General features: G+C 33.6%; 1 protein-coding gene and 1 pseudogene across 1 annotated transcript; both read left to right on the forward strand.

Annotated features, from left to right (window-relative positions):
- Nucleotides 1–441: 441 nt before the first annotated feature.
- On the forward strand, nt 442–8,762 carry LOC113738907 (cucumisin-like; annotated as a pseudogene).
- Nucleotides 8,763–13,567: 4,805 nt separating this feature from the next.
- On the forward strand, nt 13,568–15,267 carry LOC140003921 (4-hydroxy-3-methylbut-2-en-1-yl diphosphate synthase (ferredoxin), chloroplastic-like). Its single transcript, XM_072047531.1, has 4 exons — nt 13,568–13,920; nt 14,153–14,391; nt 14,704–14,861; nt 14,990–15,267. Exons 2-4 carry the CDS (start codon nt 14,184–14,186, stop codon nt 15,080–15,082), a joined length of 459 nt encoding a protein of 152 aa, XP_071903632.1. The 5' UTR covers nt 13,568–13,920; nt 14,153–14,183; the 3' UTR covers nt 15,083–15,267.
- Nucleotides 15,268–20,382: the final 5,115 nt, after the last annotated feature.

Here is a 20,382-nt window from a genome sequence, read left to right on the forward strand (position 1 = left end):
TTGAATCTAAGGGAAAGCTAGCCAGCCTCTTATCGGTTGATTGCTAGACTACTAGTCTCGCTTAAATACCACCGAACTCACTTGTATACACAAAAACCATAAGATAACTTTTATGGCCAAATCCAATCCAATCTCAAGAGCATGGCCTTTTATTCTCGCTGCAGCATTTAGTTTGTTCTTCAGATGCATGGAAGAAGAACCTGATGGCAATCATAAGGCATACTTACTTATTTTTTGTCCCACGCTGTTTCTTGGTTTTGGATTATCGTTGCTCACTATCATATATCACACAATGTTGGATTTCTTCTTCTTCTTCATCTTTTTTTTTTTATATGGTTTGATATATAATATAAAAATGAGCAGAACTAAACAGTCTAAACTAACCAAACAAGAAAAAAAACTGATTAATTATGTAACTTTTATCAGGAATATATTGTGTACATGGGGGATCGTCCAAAGGAAGGTCTGTGTGTGACATCTCTTCACAAGAGTATTCTGCAAAAAGCCGTGGGCAGGTTTAACCCTGATTTCTTTTACAGAACTCACATATTTTTCCCCAGGAACAAACGTTTTTCTGGATTATAGCTAACTTCTTTTGTTACATGCAACGAATACTAAAGCAGTAGGGCATCAGATTCCCTACTCTACAGTTACAGGCGAAGCTTCAATGGTTTTGTGGCAAAGCTGACCAAAGAAGAGAAAGAGAGACTAACTAGTGGATGAAAAACATATGCTTAATCAAACAAAGTTGATAAAACTCATGTTTTGTGGCTTTTCTGTTTTCTTACTTCATTGACACATTTTTCAGACATGGAAGGTGTAGTCTCTACTCTGTGTTTCCGAATGGTAAAAAACAGCTTCACACGACAAGGTCGTGGGATTTCGTGGGCTTTCCCCAGGATTCTAGTAGAAAAACTCTTGAAAGCGATATTATCATAGGAATGCTGGACAGTGGAATTTGGCCAGAATCTAAAAGCTTCAATGACTCAGGATATGGTCCGCCTCCAAGCAGATGGAAGGGCACCTGTGAAAGCTCAGAAAACTTCACTTGTAACAAGTAAATGTGTACTATTTCCTGTGTCTTTTCTTAGGTGATCTAGATGGAAAATTCTAATCCTACTTGCTAGGAATATGCTTATGGTGCACACAACGTAAGAGAACTAAGCGCTCTCGTGGATATTATTTCCCAATCTAGATTGCACTGATAATTGCCCAAGTAAAGGTGCGCTTAGAATCCAGAAATATTATGTTGAATCCCATGTTTAATACTCTCTTGTTTGCAGCAAAATAATTGGAGCAAAACACTATCATATAGATCGAAGGCCATTAGATGATGGAGATATTCCCTCACCCAGAGATTCCGAAGGTCATGGATCCCATACTGCATCGACTGCAGCAGGACGTGTAGTAAGCGGGGCAAGCTTGTATGGCTTGGGATTGGGGACAGCTAGAGGAGGAGTCCTTTCTGCCAGATAGCAGTTTACAAGGTGTGTTGGACTGCTGGTTGTTGGGATGCTGATATTCTTGCAGCGTTTGATGCAATAGCCGATGATGTTGATATCGATATCAATTGGAAGCTCTTTTTACATTGATTACTTTAATGATTCTATAGCCATTGGAGCATTACTCATATCAGCCTCAGCCGGCAACTGGGGAAATGGTACTGCAGGATTACTCAATAATTACTCACCTTGGGCTCTCACAGTTGCTGCAAGTACAATAGACAGGAAATTTGTCACAAAGGTGCACCTGGGAAACAAAGAAGTCTATGTGGTGTGGTATGGAGACAATCCAATTTGTGTAGGACCCAAACAAATAATAAATCATCAACCCACAGGAACAATCAAATAAAGAACGATATTGAGAAAAAGGAAATTTTTTTTTATCGAAACTCGGACAAGAATACAAAACAACAAAGCCACCCCTTAAAGAGGACGGACGAGAGGCTACATAGTACTAGGTTCTCTTGCTGGCTGACTTCTAGTACTAGTACTATGGATCTAATCTAATGTAGCCAACTTTACCGACTCACAATGCAACTATCCAGTTAACTAATAAAACAAAGACACATGACCATTAATCATTGATGCTTGGTTTAATATTTCTATATTGCTTCCCTTAAATCAAGTTCCTCTAATTTGGACATGTCCAACATTTTCTTCAACTTAATAAAAGATTCTGTCTCTAATGTCTCGGTAAAAATATCAGCTACTTGTTCTTCAGTTCTACAATAATTAACTTCAATCTCCCTCTCTCGAACCAACTCACGTATGAAATGATATTTGATGTCAATATGCTTGTTACGTCCATGAAGCACTGGATTCTTGGACAACTTAATTGCTGACTTACTGTCACAATAAGTTTTCGTAGGATCAACTTGCTTGTGTCATAGAACACCAAATATGCGACGTAATCACAAAGCTTGAATAGCACTGTTAGCTGTTGCAATATATTTCGCCTCCGCTGTCGACAATGCAATCACCTGTTGCTTCTTCGAACTCCAAGAAAACATGCCAGAACCAATAAGAAATGCATAATTTGAAGTACTTTTCCTCTCTATTATATCACCTGCCAAATCACTATCTGTGTAGTCAAATAATTCAATGGGATCATTTTTTGAATAAAAAATGCCATCACTGCGAGTACCTCCAATATATATCAAAATCCTCTTGGCTGTCTGCAAATGTGACTGATGTGAATTTTTCATGAACCTGCTAATCAGACCAACAACAAAATTGATATCTGACCTTGTAGACGTCAAATATCTCAAACTCTCTACCAAACTTTTAAAGTAGGTGAGATTCACATATTCACCACCGCCTCAACCTCAAGTTTTCTTCAACTGGTGTCATAATTGGCTTTGCTATATTCATCTTGAATTTCTTTAAAATGTCACCTTCATATTTCTTTTGAGATATAAAAATTTCATTGTCAGACTGAAAGAATTCAATTCTTAAAAAAAATGACACGAGTCCTATATTTGTCATCTCAAACTGCTTAATCATAATCTCCTTGAACTCTGCAATCATTTCTGAATTATTTCCTGTAAAAATTAAATCATCTACGTATAAGCACATAATAAGAATATCATCACGAACAGAAGATTTAATATATAAAGTGTGCTCATATGGACACCTCTGAAAATCACGAGTCAGAAAATAGGAATCAATTCTTATATACCACGCTTTTGGGATTTGTTTCAATCCATAAAAGACTCTCTTCAATCTATACACCTTATTTTCCTGACTTCTTTTGACAAATCCTACTGACTGCTCCACATACACATTTTCATTAAAAACTTCATTCAAGAAAGCTGACTTGACATCTATTTGATAAATTCTCTAGTTATTTTGAGCAGTTAGAGAAATTATCATACTAACTGTGTCAAGCCTGGCAACTAGTTCAAACACTTCAAAATAGTCAATCCCGGGTTTCTGCTTGTATTCTTTCACCACTAGTCTCGCCTTGTATCTATCAACTTCTCCATTGGGTTTAAATTTTGTCTTGTACACCTATTTTGCTCCAATGACTTTTTATCAATTGGAAGAGAAGTAAGTTCCCATGTGTCATTCTTTTCTATTGCATGAATTTTTTTCTCCATTGCTTTCACCTAACGATCATTACTGGCTGCTTTCTCACGCACAACTGGGTCACAATCTGCAAACGAAGCAAAATTAACAATATTTTCGTCAGAAGGAATATCATCTGGTGTAAGAACATAATCTTGCAAACGAGCTGGCATCTATCGCTGATGATGGGGACGTCCAGTTAAATCAGTTTATGGACCCTAAGCAACTACTGATGGCTGAATATCATAATTATCCTCCTCTTGTTGATAATTTAGAGTCACCTCTGCTGTCTCAAGATTTTCAATAGACCAATCCCAAACACCTCTTTCGTCAAAAGTCACATCTCTACTTACTATCACTTTTTTTGTCACAGGATTATACAATTTGTAAACTCAAGAGACTTCACTATAACCAATAAATACACACTTCTCTCCCTTATCATCAAGCTTTTTTTTTAATTGATCAGGAATATGAGAATAGGCAATATAACCAAAAACTCTGAGATGACCAACAAATAGTCTTCTACCACTCCAAACTTCTTCAAGAGTTTTTCCGAAAACACTTCTGGTGGGACACTTATTTAACAGATAAATTGTACAAGAAACTGCCTCTATCCAAAAAAAATTTGGTATATTTTTTTACCTTCAATATACATCTCACTATATCCATAACTGTCTTATGCTTCCTCTCTGTCACTCCATTTTGTTAGAGAGTGTACCTGGTACTCAACTGATGGTGTATCCCATTTTTCTCAAAAAAATCATTACACATCAAATATTCCTGAACCCTATCTATTCTCAAAATTTTAATCTGACACCCACTTTGCCTCTCAACAAAAGTTTTAAAAATTTTAAAGTGTCACAGGCATCATATTTTTGTTTCAAAAAATACACCCAGACTTTTCGACTAAAATCATCAATAAAGGTAATAAATACCTGCAACCACCATTAGAAGGAACTTTCACAGTGCATAAATCTGAATGAATAATTTCTAATGGTCTTCTGGCCCTCCATGATTTGGCAGTCTGAAAGGTATCCTTATGTTGTTTTTCCAAAACGCACATATCACAAACTCTACCAGGATTTCTCGTATTAGGCAATCCATCAATCATTCTTTTATTGGCCAAAAATTTTAAACTGTCAAAATTTAAATGACCAAATCGCATATGCCACAACCAATTACTGTCATCTATCATTGTACTCAAACAAGAAAAATTGGCACTATTCAAATTCAGTGGAAATAGGTAATTTGAAGTCATTGATACACTGGCAATCATTTCAATATTTTTATCAAAAAATAGTACAAATACCATTACTGATATGAATATCATATTTTTTCTCAGACAACTGGCCCATACTCAACAAATTTTGATGCAACCCAAGAACATAGAAAACATCAAAAATAAAATCAGTAGACCCATTTTTCAGACTAAAGGAATTTTTTCCTTACCAATCATTGGTAAAACAATGTTATTCCTAAATTTAACTTCACTACGGACAAATTCATCAAACTCAACAAATAATTCCTTCTTGCCAGACATTTGGTTACTATAACCCGTATCCAAGTATCATTTATTTTTATCAACCACATCAACAACATTATAGGCTAATAATAAAATATCATATTTTTTATTATTATCCTGTACCTGATTGTCAATAACATTACCCTAAAAATTTCTGTCTACATTCTCTCCGAATCTACATTCAAATTGTCTATGGCACAATTTTTCACAATTATAACATTGAACTCTCTGTCCAAAATTATTCTGAAAATTATTTCCTATGCTAAAATTACCATCCCTGCCTCTACCAGGACTACCTCTAAAATTGAAATTATTACCTCTACCTCGTCCAGGATTTGATGTACCTTATCGACCTCTATTATTATTACCAAAAATCACTTTTTTTTATTGTAACCACCTCTGCTCCTTTGACTGGATTCGCCTTGCTTCCTAACAATAATTTATTATTGCCTCTCGAATTCAACTACACCTACAACGCCTTCTCTACTATATCCTTCTCCGGGGTATCCTCCAATTTTTCATTAATTCTTTGTTCATACAGAATTAATGACCCATGCAAATCTTTAATACTCAAATCCTCCAAATCTTTTATTTCCTGAATTACAACTACCATATGATCAAATTTCATGGGTAGGCTATTGAGAACTTTCTCAACAAATGTTCTGTCAGGAAGATTATACTGATTGAATTTCATCTCATTTTTAACATTTGACAAATGAAAAAATATGACTCAATAGATTTTGACGTCTCCATCACCACAAGTTCAAATTTCCTCTTCAACATCATCAAATTATTTTGTTGAACCCTGTCAATCCATTTGTATGTTTTCTCCAATATATCTCAAGCCTCCTTTGTCGTATCAGCCGTAGCAATTTTTTCAAAAACTGACATATTAATTGCCCGATGAATTTGTGACAAAGCCAAGTTGTCTTTCGCCTTATCATCCTCACTAGCATTTTGGACAAGTGCATATTCAATATATCGATGTAATTTACATGCCTTAAGATGTGTTACAATTTGTTTTTGGCAAAAATTAACTCCGCCTTTGTTTTGAGTTTTTGAACAGAACAAATAATATTGGGGTTAGGGTTTGCTATATTTCAATCTACTGTAGCTTTAATACCACTTTGTAGGACCCAAACAAATAATAAATCATCAACCCACAGGAACAATCAAATAAAGAACGATATTGAGGCAAATGAAGTTTTCTATTAATCAAACGAAACTCAGGCAAGAAAACAAAACAACAAAGCCATCCCTTAAAGAGGACGGACGAGAGGCTACATAGTACTAGGTCTCTTGCTAGCTGACTTCTAATACTAGTACTATGGGCCTAATCTAATGTGGCCAACTTTACCAACTCACGATGCAACTATCTAGTTAACCAATAAAACAAAGACACATGGCCATTAATTATTGATACTTGGTTTAATATTTCTACAATTTGGATATTAACTTTCTGATCATTTCCTAAAAAGGCTGTTTTTGACGTGAAATATGCAGTGTATATTTGGAATAAATTGAATGATGTTCCATCTATTGGCAAACAGGGATTCTCCATTAATACTTTCGACCTCAATGGGACATTATACCCATTAGTTTATAGTGTGGATGGCCTAGCAGCTGGTCATGATGGAAATGAATCTTGGTGAGGCACAAAATCTAGACTGATAATTTTCATATGGAATTTATCCGTGTACTATATGCTGCCAAGTTTAATTATTGTGATGCATGAATCAAAGCACGTACTGCATGATAGGATCATTGGACGACACTAATCAGGTTACTGGAAAAATTGTGTTCACCTATCATCTGAATAGCTGGTCGAGAGCAACTGATGCGGGTGCAAGAGCAACTGATGCGGGTGCAATTGGTATTGTGATGCCTGATAAGGGACCTTTAGATTACGGAGACACTTGCTCTTTACCTGCATCTCTTCTGTACAACAGAGATGGCAATCAAATTCTTAGTTACATTAATTCCACAAGGTACAGTCTAGTTGGTAAGTCGCTTCACCTCTGAATCAAAAAGTCCAGAGTTTGACTCATAAATTGGATGCTAATATGAAGTACATACTAATTTTACAGTAATCCCACTGCGACAATTGACAAGAGTATTGAAATTATAGACAAAGCTGCTCCGTCTATTGTTTCGTTTTCATCAAGGGGACCAAATCCGATTACTGTGGACATTCTTAAGGTAATTTTACAAATGAACTATTTTTGCTATTGTGCAATTAAAAACTAGTGCACTTTCCGGTTTACATGTATCGTGTGAATTATGTCTCCTTATGCAATCTGACCTGAGTGCACCTGGAGTGGAAATTTTAGCAGCATGGTCAGAGGCAACCATAGTAACAAGTTACACAGGAGATAAAAGAGTAGCTCCATACAATATAATTTCAGAGACATCCATGTCTTGTCCTCATGCTACTGGAGCAGCAGCTTATGTCAAATTTTTTAATCCTGCCTGGTCCCCTTCTGCTGTCAAATCTGCACTCATGACAACTGGTATTGTATTATTAGCTCAAGATCTCAGTAAAGATTAAAAAAAGTTGACGGTTTAACAGTTCAAATCAATTACTAGAACATGGAAGATTTTTTGAAAAGTTTCCACCAATCTTATTTTTTAATACTGAAGTATCCTTAGAAATTTGATTAACTACAATTGTATTGTACTGTTACTCTTCCAAGCAAAATTTTTCTAGTACAGAAAAGAGAAGAATGATGATAATTAACTATTGATAAAAGCATGATAAAGAAACATAAAGATATTTTTGGTTGTTGTTTATTCCTTTTCTAAGTAAAAAGTAAATCAACAATACGAGTGCTAAGGCGAAAGCTAAATTTTGTGTTCGAATATTCCCAATTTTGTTAAGTTGGAAGCTACATATTTTGCATTAGCATGAAAAGAAAGTGCCACTGGCAAATGACAAGCACTACATCCATTGATATCCCAATGTAAGTATTGGGTTAGAATATGCTTTTACTAGTATGCCATCTATCCATACTGCTGGATATATGTGACATTGTTTTTGTGCTATACAGCAAAAATTATAAGTGCAGAGAAAGGATATTGATGCTGAATTTGCTTATGGATCTGGTCAAATAAATCCCCTGAAAGCTATCACTCCCGGTTTAGTATACGACATAGAAGAGAAAGATTTTGTTAGTTTCTTGTGTGGTCAAGCTTACAACATCACATCTTTGCGACTCATCACTGGTGATAGCAGTATTTCTTGCAGCCAAGACAATAATTCATCAGTCTGGGATCTGAGTTACCCTTCGTTCACTCTTTCTGCTCCTTCTGGACATGTTACTCGGGTTTTTCACAAAATGGTCACAAATGCTGCTAATGTAGGATCAACTTACAAGGCAACTATTACTGCTCCACCTCAACTAAGCGTTCAAGTGAATCCCACTATTCTTACCTTTGAATCTGCAGGGCAGAAGCAGTCATTTATTGTGACAGTTAAAGCACATATTACCAAGAATATAACTTCGGGGTCTTTGGTATGGGATGATGGGGTGCATCAAGTTAGAAGCCCAGTTGTTGCATATTCCTTTGAAAGCCGCAGAAAAGATGATTATACAGGAAGTTTCTTAAAAGGAGGGTTTTCATATAAAGGGTTCCACTCTTCTTCTTAGTATTGCACTATTGCTTTCGTAATGCCCAGAAAAGTTGAAACTACTAGCAACCTCCCTTCTAAATCTTATCCTTTGTCGTAGTTATATGCATCAAGCACGCGGATGGAACAAAGGTGAATAAGTAGTAGGATCCTCGGCATAATAAACTAAGGCAGAGTATTAACTGTCTGTTCTTTTTGTTTTTAAGCAATATGATCGTGATGAATAATACTTCTACTTGAACAAGTACTGTCCACAAGATTGGGCTTCTTAACAATTGCTCTGATCATGGATACTAGATAGGGACAGGGACAATTTCGTAATAATTCTTCAAAATGATGTACAAAGTATTAGGAGAAGGGAGGGGGAAGCAATCGGCGGGGGAGAGGGGAGAGGGAGAGGGAGAGGAAGGAGGAAGAGGAGAGGAGAGAGGAAGAGGGGAGGAGGAAAGGGAAAGGGGAAAGAAAGAAAGAAAGAAAGAAAGGCGTTGGTGCTGGCGCCGCCGGCGGAGATGGTGATGGATTAAGGTAGGGAAAAAAGAAGAAGAAATAATTGAAGGGAATTTTTTTGTGTGTTTTGAGATATTTTGAAATGTGTAGTTTAAAATTTTTAAGAAATTTTTTGAAATTATTGTAACTCTATTTGGATTTCTCAATTTTTGAGAAACAAATTTTTTATATACAATGCTATAATAATACACAAACAAAAGCAACTCCAAAAACATCATATCTATACAAGATATCAAAAATAATTTCAAATATATATAAAAAAATACACCACCATCCATCACTCTCCACCGCTATCACCACCCTCACGCCTACGACCCTCCTTCCTCCTTCTCTCTCTCCCCCCATCTTTCTTTCCTCTCTCCTCCTCCTCCTCCTCTCTTCCTCCTCTCTCTCTCTCTCATTCTCCTTCCTCCCTTCTCCCTTCCCTTTCCCTGCTCCCCAATCCCCCCTCCCCTCTACTGACCGCAACCTTCTTGGTCACGACCAAATCTGATGGCGACTAGAAGGTCGCGGCCAAAAGCCACGACTCATGGCTTCTACTCTCGACCTTTTTGGTAGCAACCAAGAAGGTCACGATTAGAGTCGCAACCACCACCTGCGAATGAGAAGGGTTTGGAGTTAGGGAAAAGGAGGGGAGGGGAGAAGGGAGTTGAAAGAGGGAGTAGGAGGATGAGGGGGAGGAAAGATTGGCGAGGAGGGAGGGGGTGGTGGTGGTGGGTGGTATAAAATTAAAAAAAAAAAAACCTTAAAAAAGTTACAAAATATAAAAATATCTTAAAATATTTTTAAAAATTCCTAAAAAAATATCTTAGAACAATTCAAAAAATATTTACAATAAAAGTTTTTTATATATATAGTTATAGTAAAATTTTTAAAAAATATTCTCAAAAATAGCTAATTCAAACAGAAAGGTGGCGGCAGCGGTACAATAATTGGGTTATTGTTTTTAAAAGCGGGATGTTGCTGCGGTATGTTTAGTAATCAGAGAAGAGGTATGGAAAGTAAAACATATGGTAAACAAGGCGGCACGTTGCAACCTGACATGTATGGATCAAGAAGAGAATATTTCTACAAAAGTAAGTGGTGAGTCTGGTGACCTATAACCGGGGTTTGGAAATGTTGCGTACTGCAGAAGCTAAAAATGTGTTGGGATGTCACGAAATTAATATAAATATAAAGGGCCTAAGAATAAAACATTTGTGAGGAAGCGTAAGCCGTAATAATTACTAAACAAAGCCATCCTGGGACCACTGATTATGGGCATTACATCAACAAAATACTATCTATTTATGGGTTTTTTATTCTGAATCATTGCATTTATGTAAAATACATAAATATTTTGGATAGCACGGATATTCACACTAGTTGTCCTTGTACTAAGTTTTATGGGCATTTTACTCTGAATCATTACATTTTGGATACTACTTTGATTAGAATTTAGTTTAAAGACATTCACTGGAGTTTGGACGTATCCAGAAAGCACCGATCGATGTATGTTCAAGCGTAAATTGAAATAAATATGCAACTTAAAATTTTTAAAAATAAATTACTACTGCATATCCGAAATTTACTTTTTGGAGAGTAGGTTTAGTTCACACTATTTTTCATAGTATTTTAAAATATATAAGTACAAAAAATTTTAAATTATACCTATAATCATGTATTATACGAGTATATTATGAGTACTTACTAACTAAGGTACTAAACTTTAATCATTAATAAAACATCTTATCGTTATTTCAAATAAACTTTCTAATACTAGTTTGAGATAAGTTTTAAAGTAAAATAGTGCATGCGTCCCATAAATCAATAAATCTTGATTATTAATCAAATTTGCCATGTTATCAGTAATAATTACTATTTATGTATAAAAACTTACTATTACTTGAATTAAACTTACTAAGGTATATTATGAGTGCTTACTAACTAAGGTACTAAGTTTTAATCATTAAAAAAAACATCTAAGTTTTAATCATTAATAAAAACATCTTATCATTATTTCAAATAAACTTCCTAATACTACTTTGAGATAAGGTTTTAATGTAAAAATTGTACATGCATTCCAAAAAATGGTAAATTTTGATCCTTAATCATTTTTATTGCCATGTTATTAGTAAGAATTACTATTTATGTATAAAAACTTACTGTTATTTGAACTAAACTTACTCTTTTAAAAGTAAGTTTGGGATATCAAGTAGTAATCTATTTATTTAAAAATTAAGTTTAATATTTATTCCAATTTACCTTTGAGGTATAAAAGTTACTAATCTATTACACTTAACTTACTATTTTAGATAGGAAACTTGCTTCCATAATTTTAGGTGTTATTTTATTTAGGTGAACAGGTCCAACAATAAATCAAATGATCGCTAAAAGTGCAACAATATGTTATATCAAGTAAAAACTATTTCGCTATCATAACTATCGTTTAGTATCTATATCTATATGTATTGCTGAGGGGGTTTTGGATAAGGAGTTTCCAAAATTATCAAAAGTCTGAATGCTATTTTAATAGAATTTTACATTTTTATAATTAAAAAATATTTATCTCTTAACTAATCATGTAACCGGCCCTACAAATCCTATAATCATGCTTATATTTTTTTCCACATTTCCCTCATGTTTTTTCCACTACCCCATAAAATTCAAACTCCTAAACTTTAACTAACGGATAATAACCACCCCTGTAAAATGATATCTGCAAATTCCAATTCACATCTCACATTTATTACTGACACTTATCATATCACTTAGAGTAATAACTAACCGTTAATTTAAGAAATTCGTAACTACGAAAGTCAAATATCCAAAATTTGGGAGCCTGTTTAAATTACAATTTTCACAATTCAACGTATCTTATTGTCATAATATATTTTACTCTCACAATCATTCACAAATTATAAAGGCATTAAAAATAAATAATTTTTTTAATAAAAATTAATTCAAAGGTAGTTAATTCACACACATACACACACATATACATATATATATATATATTCTCATAATGCATATATATATAAGATTATCAAATCGAATGCATAATATTGGTAAGTATTTCATTTTAAAATAAAAAACATGCAATTACATTTATTTCTATCCATAAATCATTCATTTTCTAATATAAATTATTATTATTAATTTAAGATCCATCTTTTGCAAAAACACAATTCTTGAATCATTTACAGTTTTTTTTCATACTTTGAACTATTGTTAGATAAATCTTAAATTTTAATTATGTTGGTATAATTTTTTAAAATTTTTTCAAATTAAAATGGTATAATCTTTTGATTTATTTTAATAATGTAAGCACCGTGTGTAGCACGGATATTCACACTAGCTGTCCTTGTATGACCGAGCCTGAGAGTTTGAGCATGTTTTGGTTGAATGTTATAATTCAAAATTTGGGGTTTGGAGGGAATAGCTTATATCCATTCTAATCAAAACTCAAACAAATGTGGGGACAAACCTGATTGTCACAACAAACTATACAAATGTGGGGATAAATCTTAGTTAGTAAGTACTCATAATATACCTGTATAATAAATGATTATAGGTATAATTTAATATTTTTTGTATTTATATATTTTAAAATACTATGAAAAGTAACCTTGTAAAATATATAATAAAATTGTAATAAACCCGTTTTCCAATAAAAAAATCAATTCTTTATCGCTTTCCTCCATTATAAGAACAAAGTACCCCTTTTCCTAAAAAAAAATTATTTATCGGATAAAATAAAAATAAATCTGTTTTTCAATAAAATTTGAACTCTTTATGCCTTTCCTCTATTATAAGAATTGTGCACCTATTTTGGCATAAACAAATTTATTTATCAAATAAAAAAATTTATTTATCGAAAAAATAAAAATAAGCCCGTTTCTCAATAAAACATCAGCTCTTTATGGCTTTCTTCCCTTATAAGAAAACAGTATTCATTTTGCCATAAACAAATTTGTTTATCAAATAAAATAAAAATAAACTCTTTTTTCAATAAAAAACTAGTTCTTTATGACTTTCCTCCGTTATAAGAATATAGTACCCATTTTTCTAAAAAAATATTATTTATCGAATAAAATAAAAATGAACCCATTTTTTCAATAAAACACCAACTCTTTATAGTTTTCCTCTATTATAAGAACAAAGTACCCATTTTTTCATAAATAAATTTATTTATTGGTTGAAAAAATAAATATATTTTTCAATAAAACACCAATTCTTTATAGTTTTCCTTCGTTCACTACAACAAAAAAGGGTATTAGCGACAACAACTTTAGCAAGAAGTAGAAAGGTTGACGCTATTAAGAGGCTTATAGCAAGGAAAAGGACAATACTTCACCAAAAATTGGATCCATCATATACTCTGCAAGGGCAAGGACTTTTTTCGGTTAAAATTCTTGCCAAATGCCAAAAGAAGTGCGGGAAAACTTCCCTCCAAATACTGATTCTTGCCAAAAGAAGTGCGGCTCCAACTCTACTGAATAATATAAGTACAGTCCAAGCCTCCAAATTTGTCTGAAACCCGTTGCTGATTTTTCCTCCTCTCAAAACTCCTCCAACCACCAAACTTTATTGTCCTTTTTCCCCCTCTTGATTCTTCCATCTCCAACGGAATCAAGCTTCATAATAAGAGGGGTTTTGTCTTAAAATCATACATTTTTTTGATTAGCTATTTAGCACAGTTTTTTCAGATTCTGGTAAGTTTTTTCTCAGCAGTTGTCCTTTGCTGAATTCTACTGCTGAAGTTATTTTTGATGCAAGCTTCTTTTGTGGGGTTGAAGGTTTCTGTGAATTTGATTGTTTTAAGCTTGATTTTAAGTTTCAAATAAAAACCATTTTACAGAATTTAATGGGTTTTACATGTTTAATTGAGCGCAAGGTAAATTTTTGGGCTAAAAGTAATGGAGTTCCTTTGTTTTGATGGTTTAGGAGGGGAAAAGGTTCAGACTTTGGAGATAAAATGGCGACTGGAGCAGTTCCGGCTTCTTTTACAGGTCTAAAGAGCAGGGAAAATGGACTGGGTTTTGCAAAAAGCATGGAGTTTGTTAGAGTTTCCAACACTCAAAGGGTTAAATTTCGTCGAACCAAGGTTTCCGTAATAAAAAATTCAAATCCTGGACAGGAAATTGTTGAGCTTCAGCCTGCATCAGAAGGGAGTCCACTATTAGGTATAATTTTTCAAAATGGACTATGCTAAGATGGAGTTTTGTGAAAATTTATATTCGCAGTTTACTTGCTTAATTAATTTAGATGTCCCTATCCCTAAACAGACCCAGTAAATTGTTTGGTTTTAATTGCTGGGACCTACAATAATTTGCTTGAGAACTAAGAAATTTTTGGGTAGCTACATGAAAATTAAATCGCTCATCAAGATTTGATTTTCTTTTGAATGTTTTCTTGATGGTGGGAAAGCAGAAAGTTTGGTTGACTGTAATTGTGCTTGCCTGCATCGAAGTCTGATAACAAATTTCTTATTGTAGTTCCTAGACAAAAATATTGTGAGTCTGTGCACAAAACTATCAGGAGAAAAACTCGCACGGTGATGGTTGGCAACGTGGCTCTCGGTAGTGAGCATCCTATACGAGTTCAAACCATGACTACAATAGACACTAAAGATGTTGCTGGAACAGTTGAACAGGTGCTATTTATTTCTGCTTCCATGATGGTTTTCTGTAATACATTTTTATTCAGTGATACGTCTTGATATGGAGAGCAAGTCCTATGTTTGTTTATTGAAAGATTTCCCTGGTTGAATGTTGGTAGCAGGTGGTGGGCGTGGACGTGGCTTGTAGTTCTTTAGCTAGCTGCAGAATCAACTTCCTTGGAGCAGAGTTGCCGATTTTATATGGCATTTTATAGTATTTGTTAAGGTACAGGATTGAAGAAAAATGACTGCTTTCTTGTAAAAGGACCGAGGTGTAAGGAAACTGTTTGTGTCCAATCAACAAGCAAGCAATGTATTTTATAGTTCCATACATTATTTTGTTGGTACTTCTTTTGGCTGAACGAAATGTAAGTATTATGGAATCGTTATCTTTTCTTTCTATCTCGAGTAATTTTCAGTTTTTGATGGACTTCTAATCCTTATAAGAAATTACATCGTGAGAACTTCTTGACTGCAATCCTATCAATTACTCAGGTATCACATGGTTAGACTGTGGAAGCCTGCAACTTTCCTCTTGCTGGATTCTACAGAATCTGGCTGGTGAGGTTTTTACTTGGTGTGCTATATATTTGGCGTATTTAAAAGTTCATTCATCTTATGGGCCCATTCCCCCTCAGCCAAACAAACAAAGTGGGAATGAAGAAGACGAAGAAGAATCTGGTTGATGCCTGTGTATAGATGGCCATGTTCCATTTTGGATTTGCTTTGATTGAGTCTTGACTTGCATTGTTTACTAGGTGTGATTGGGGGTACTTAAACTTATAGGGGTTTTTATAGGGTTTATCAAGCAATAAAACTTTGCGGGAGAAAAAAGAAAACTTGCTGGATGTTAACAACTTTTCTCTGTTCTCGACAATGGGATTTGGAAATGAAACCAGACAGCAGAACTAATGTGAATTAAGAACACATCTTTTTCTTAAAGTAGAGACAATTTGTAAAATGAAGCATGAGTGTAATCACCTATTGTACTTTTCGCATCTCCTCTAAAAGTTTGTGTGCATCTAAGCTTAACATTTCTAGAATGAAGAATGCTGCAGTTTGAATTGCAATTGATTTTTTGAACTGTTTATATAAGCTGAAACTTTTTAGAACATAAATTTGGCCATAAACTAGGAGTGACAAACAATTCAAGCAGTTAACTTGTTTTTGATAGTTTGGAAGCAATGGCATGCTTGTCATCCTTTAATGATGTCCACTGAAGCACTTATCCTCAGGGTTAAGTGTTACTTGTTGTAGGTGATGGGGTTAGCTGATAAAGGAGCAGACTTAGTTCGAATAACTCTTCAAGGGAAGAGAGAGGCAGATGCATGTTATGATTTGATTTGAGTATCTTTGTGCTTTGTACTGTTGATAGTATTGGTTGTAATATATTGTTGCTCGTTTTGTATTTGTAATGACAAATTGGTTTGTTATTTCATATAAAATTTTTGCTATATCTCAATATTGACATTAATGATACCTCTTGCTAAATAAATGGTTGAAAAAAAAAAGTAGCAACTACAGTCACAAAGCTACTTTTGGCAACTTTCTTGCAAAAAAATCATCTTGCTGCATTTGATCATCTTTGCTATGGGGTCGATGGTTTCTAATTAAAGAAGTTACTTGTTTATGACAAAATGGGCACTCTTTTCTTATAATGCAGAAAAGTCATAAAGAGTTGATGTTTTATTGAAAAATGAGTTTATTTTTATTTTATCCGATAAACAAATTTCTTTTTGCCTTCAAAATGGGTACTCTGTTCTTATAATGGAGGAAAGTCATAAAGAGCTGGTGTTTTATTGAAAAAAAGGGTTTATTTTTATTTTATTTGATAAATAAATTTGTTTATGGAAAAATGGGTACTCTGTTCTTATAATATAGAAAAGCCATAAAGAGCTGATTTTTTATTAGAAAATGGATTTATTTTTATTTTATTCGATAAATAAATTTAGTTATGAAAAAATGGGTACTCTGTTCTTATAATGGAGGAAAGCCATAAAGAGCTGGTCTTTTTTGGGAAAGTGATACTTTACACAAAGTGACCGCGATTTGGTTTATGAAATAATCCCAAATAAAAATTTAGAATGAATTTATTTGTTTTGAAATTTGTATAACGGTTGTTAAAATTTTAAAGATTGGCAAAAAAATTTTGGGGTTACAGAAAGGCAGAGCGAAGAAGGAGAAGAATTGAGTTTTTTGTCCGTTGCAATTGTTCTATTAAAAATGGCTCTATTCGATTTTACCCATTTTTTGTTGGGTAAAATCGTTGGTTCTAACGATTAATTCTTCATTTCCCGTCAATTGTCCTTAATTGGCCAAAATTACGAAACTTTGAGGATGCAATATGTTTGGGGTGAAATTTTGAGGATGAAAAGTGCATTTTTTCGTATAAGATATTTAATCAAATGTTATTTCTTGTCTTAATTTTAGTTATGACTATGCTACATATTTATTAAATAGACATACCTTTATAATTAAAGTTAATATTTGATATTTTTGGATGTCATATATTTAAATAGATGAAAATTATTTTGAACATAACATATTAAAATAATTTTATTTATCAATCATTTTGGCCCTTCCATCAAGGAAAAAATCTTGGTTTCGTCACTGCCTAGGAGGAAATTGGGGTCTATTGCTAACAAAAGACTGTGAAAATTTACCTTTATATCCTAATTATTTGAAAAAAAAAATCTAATGAACAAATTTTGCAAAAGAAACCTTGTTTCTTACCAACAAATTAAGTAACTAATAAAATCACCTTTAATATTGCTTTAACATATTTAATTTATGTTAAATACAAATTTTACCAGTTTCTCTTTTGTAAAAATATAAGTATATTACTTTTTCAATTTTAGTTACAAACATTTATGTATTTTATGTAAATGTAGTGATTCAGAGTAAAATGCCCATAAATAGCTAGTATTTTGTTGATGTAATGCAAAAAAATCCATAAAGAGCTGGTATATTATGGGCGCAATCTTTTTTACTTTCAAATATTTAAAATTTGTTAAATGCAAAATCTACTAGTTTTCCTTTCGTAAAAGTATAAGTATAATACTTTTTCAATTTTAGTTACAAACATATATGTATTTTATATAAATGTAATAATTCAGAGTAAAATACCCATAAATAGTTAGTATTTTGTTGATGTAATGCAAAAAACTCATAAAGAGCTGGTATGTTATGGGCAAAAATTTTTTACTTTCACATATTTAAAATTTGTTTAATATAAAATTTACTAGTTTCCCTTTCGTAAAAATATTAGTGTAACACTTTTTCAATTTTAGTTACAAATATTTATGTATTTTATATAAATGTAATGATTCAGAATAAAATACCCGTAAATAGCTAGTGTTTTGTTGATGTAATGCAAAAAAAAAAAATTATAAAGAATAGGTATGTTATGGGCAATATATTTTTTACTTTCATAAAAATCAGTTTATGTACCAAGCATGGCTGTGTTTAGTACTGCTTACCCTTTCTCTTTGGTGTTTTATTTCTAGACCCATTATATATATGTTAATTCCGTGACACCCCAATACATTTTCAACTTCTGCCATACACAACATTTCCAAACCGGCCCGTGCCTGTTATAAGTCACTATTTGCTTTTGTAAACATATTCCTTTCATCATCCGTACATGTCAGTTTCTTTGACATATTTTTTACCTTTCCACGTGCCTGCTTCTTTGCCATATAATTTACTTTCCACACCTGTCTTTGAAATATGTGAATACACTACAGAATTTACCTTTAAAAGCGTATCACAAAAGATTTGTGTTGGTGGATTTTGGGTCATGGATTCTCGGATTTATGGTGTGTTGTGTCACGATTTAGAATCATTTTTTTATAGGTGGACCCGGGAAAATAATTAACAATTCTAAATATGTCAAGGCTCAAATCCTCAAAATAAATGAAATAAACGAGTCTTCTATCATCGACTCTATCGTTATGTGGACGGACTCGCAAGAGAGAAACCAGCCACATCTGTGATCTGACACCATGACAAGTCACAATTTGAACTGTGACCAATAATTTAATGCTAAGACCATTGAACTTTTAGCAACTCTAAAAGTCATAGTTGGGGGACTCGAAGCTATAAAATTTTTTTTTTTTTTGGATTTCCCATTGATCCCTTGCATTTACCCCTTCCTTTTAACGTAGAATAAGATTAGAAGACTCGAAACTATAAAGATTTATCGTGATTATAGAAATGCCTGCTAACTCGATTGATAACCATGTACTAATATAGTAATGTTGTGTTGTGATTTTCAACAAACATAATCTAAGGTTGTGTTTGGATTGCATTTTCTAAGATTTTTTGTAGAAAAATTACTGTAACGATTTGATATATGTAAGAAAAAAAAGTAATAAGAAAATATGATCACGAAAAACGATGCAATTTTTCGGCGAAAAATGGGTGTCTAAACAAGGCCAAACTTCAGCACCCCAAAAAAAAAAAAAACATTTACTAATGCACCTGCATTTCAAATAGACATCTGTATGACCAAGTACTTAATACAGAATGGGAATTTTTTTCTAGAGAGGGTAGGTGCTCTTGAAAATTTAATCTTAAAGCTTGTAGAGTAATATATTGGTGTCTTTGAGCCGCCTGCTAAGGAAACAAATAGAATGGGGTAAGTTATATGCTTAGTGAGTAATTAGGGGTATAAATGTAAACTCACATCCAAATAACAAGTAATCAAGTTATTTTACCTCAATAACAAAAAGGTAACAACACAATGGTAGGATACAGGTGGCTCCAAAGCCAGTTCAATTCCCCGAGCTTGAACGCCTGTTGACACTCCGTCAACCAAAGTACTCATAGACCGTAGACTCCACTTAACTTTTCCCTTATTAACCCCCGCTGATCAATCAACAGCACACAGCAGCTCGAGTGAAACAAAATAACTTAGATTTCATCAAAGCTTTAACAAAGAACGAAATCCCAAGGTTAGCATGGAACTAACTTCGACCAAGCCCCGGCTGGGTCGAATAGTTCGTCTACCCTTGGAACCAGGTTGGAACCAAGCCGTGAGATATCTAATCTCTCAATAGATGGTATCTCTAAAACGGTACACAACAAAGTACTTACCCCAACAGCACACAGCGTCGGCCATTATATTGACTAGGTTCAAATTTCCGCACTTAAGACGTGTCTTTGCTTTATGAATACAAATATTGCAATGTGGGACTCACAATAATTAAGTTTATGGTTGGTTTGGGAATAAAGTAGTTTAAGATGATTTGAAAGAAAATAATTGCAATGTAGGGCTCACAATAATGAGAATGGATAAGGGAATACGTGGGATGGGCAGGTGGTGTCATGACTTGAGGCAACCCCTATCTAAGGTTGATGGCATGTTGGTCGATGGTAATGTGTCATTATTGGGGGCAACGGATGAAGAAAAAAGAAAGGAACTAATTAAACTGTTACGGTAAAGGGGTAGGAAACAATTGTAAATCGAAGTACTTTTAAACAATGTAAGAAATTTAATACCTAAGTTGTAACG

This window comes from Coffea arabica, chromosome 4e (assembly GCF_036785885.1).
Source record: "Coffea arabica cultivar ET-39 chromosome 4e, Coffea Arabica ET-39 HiFi, whole genome shotgun sequence".
Taxonomy (NCBI): Eukaryota; Viridiplantae; Streptophyta; class Magnoliopsida; order Gentianales; family Rubiaceae; genus Coffea; species Coffea arabica.

What these genes read in the sequence shown, in the direction of transcription:
- LOC140003921 (XM_072047531.1), top strand. Translation starts at nt 14,184, where the DNA reads ATGGCGACTGGAGCAGTTCCGGCTTCTTTTACAGGTCTAAAGAGCAGG. An exon ending in AGAAGGGAGTCCACTATTAG is followed by an intron (nt 14,392 to 14,703) that starts GTATAATTTTTC and finishes TTCTTATTGTAG; the next exon opens with TTCCTAGACAAAAATATTGT. An exon ending in TTGCTGGAACAGTTGAACAG is followed by an intron (nt 14,862 to 14,989) that starts GTGCTATTTATT and finishes TGTTGGTAGCAG; the next exon opens with GTGGTGGGCGTGGACGTGGC.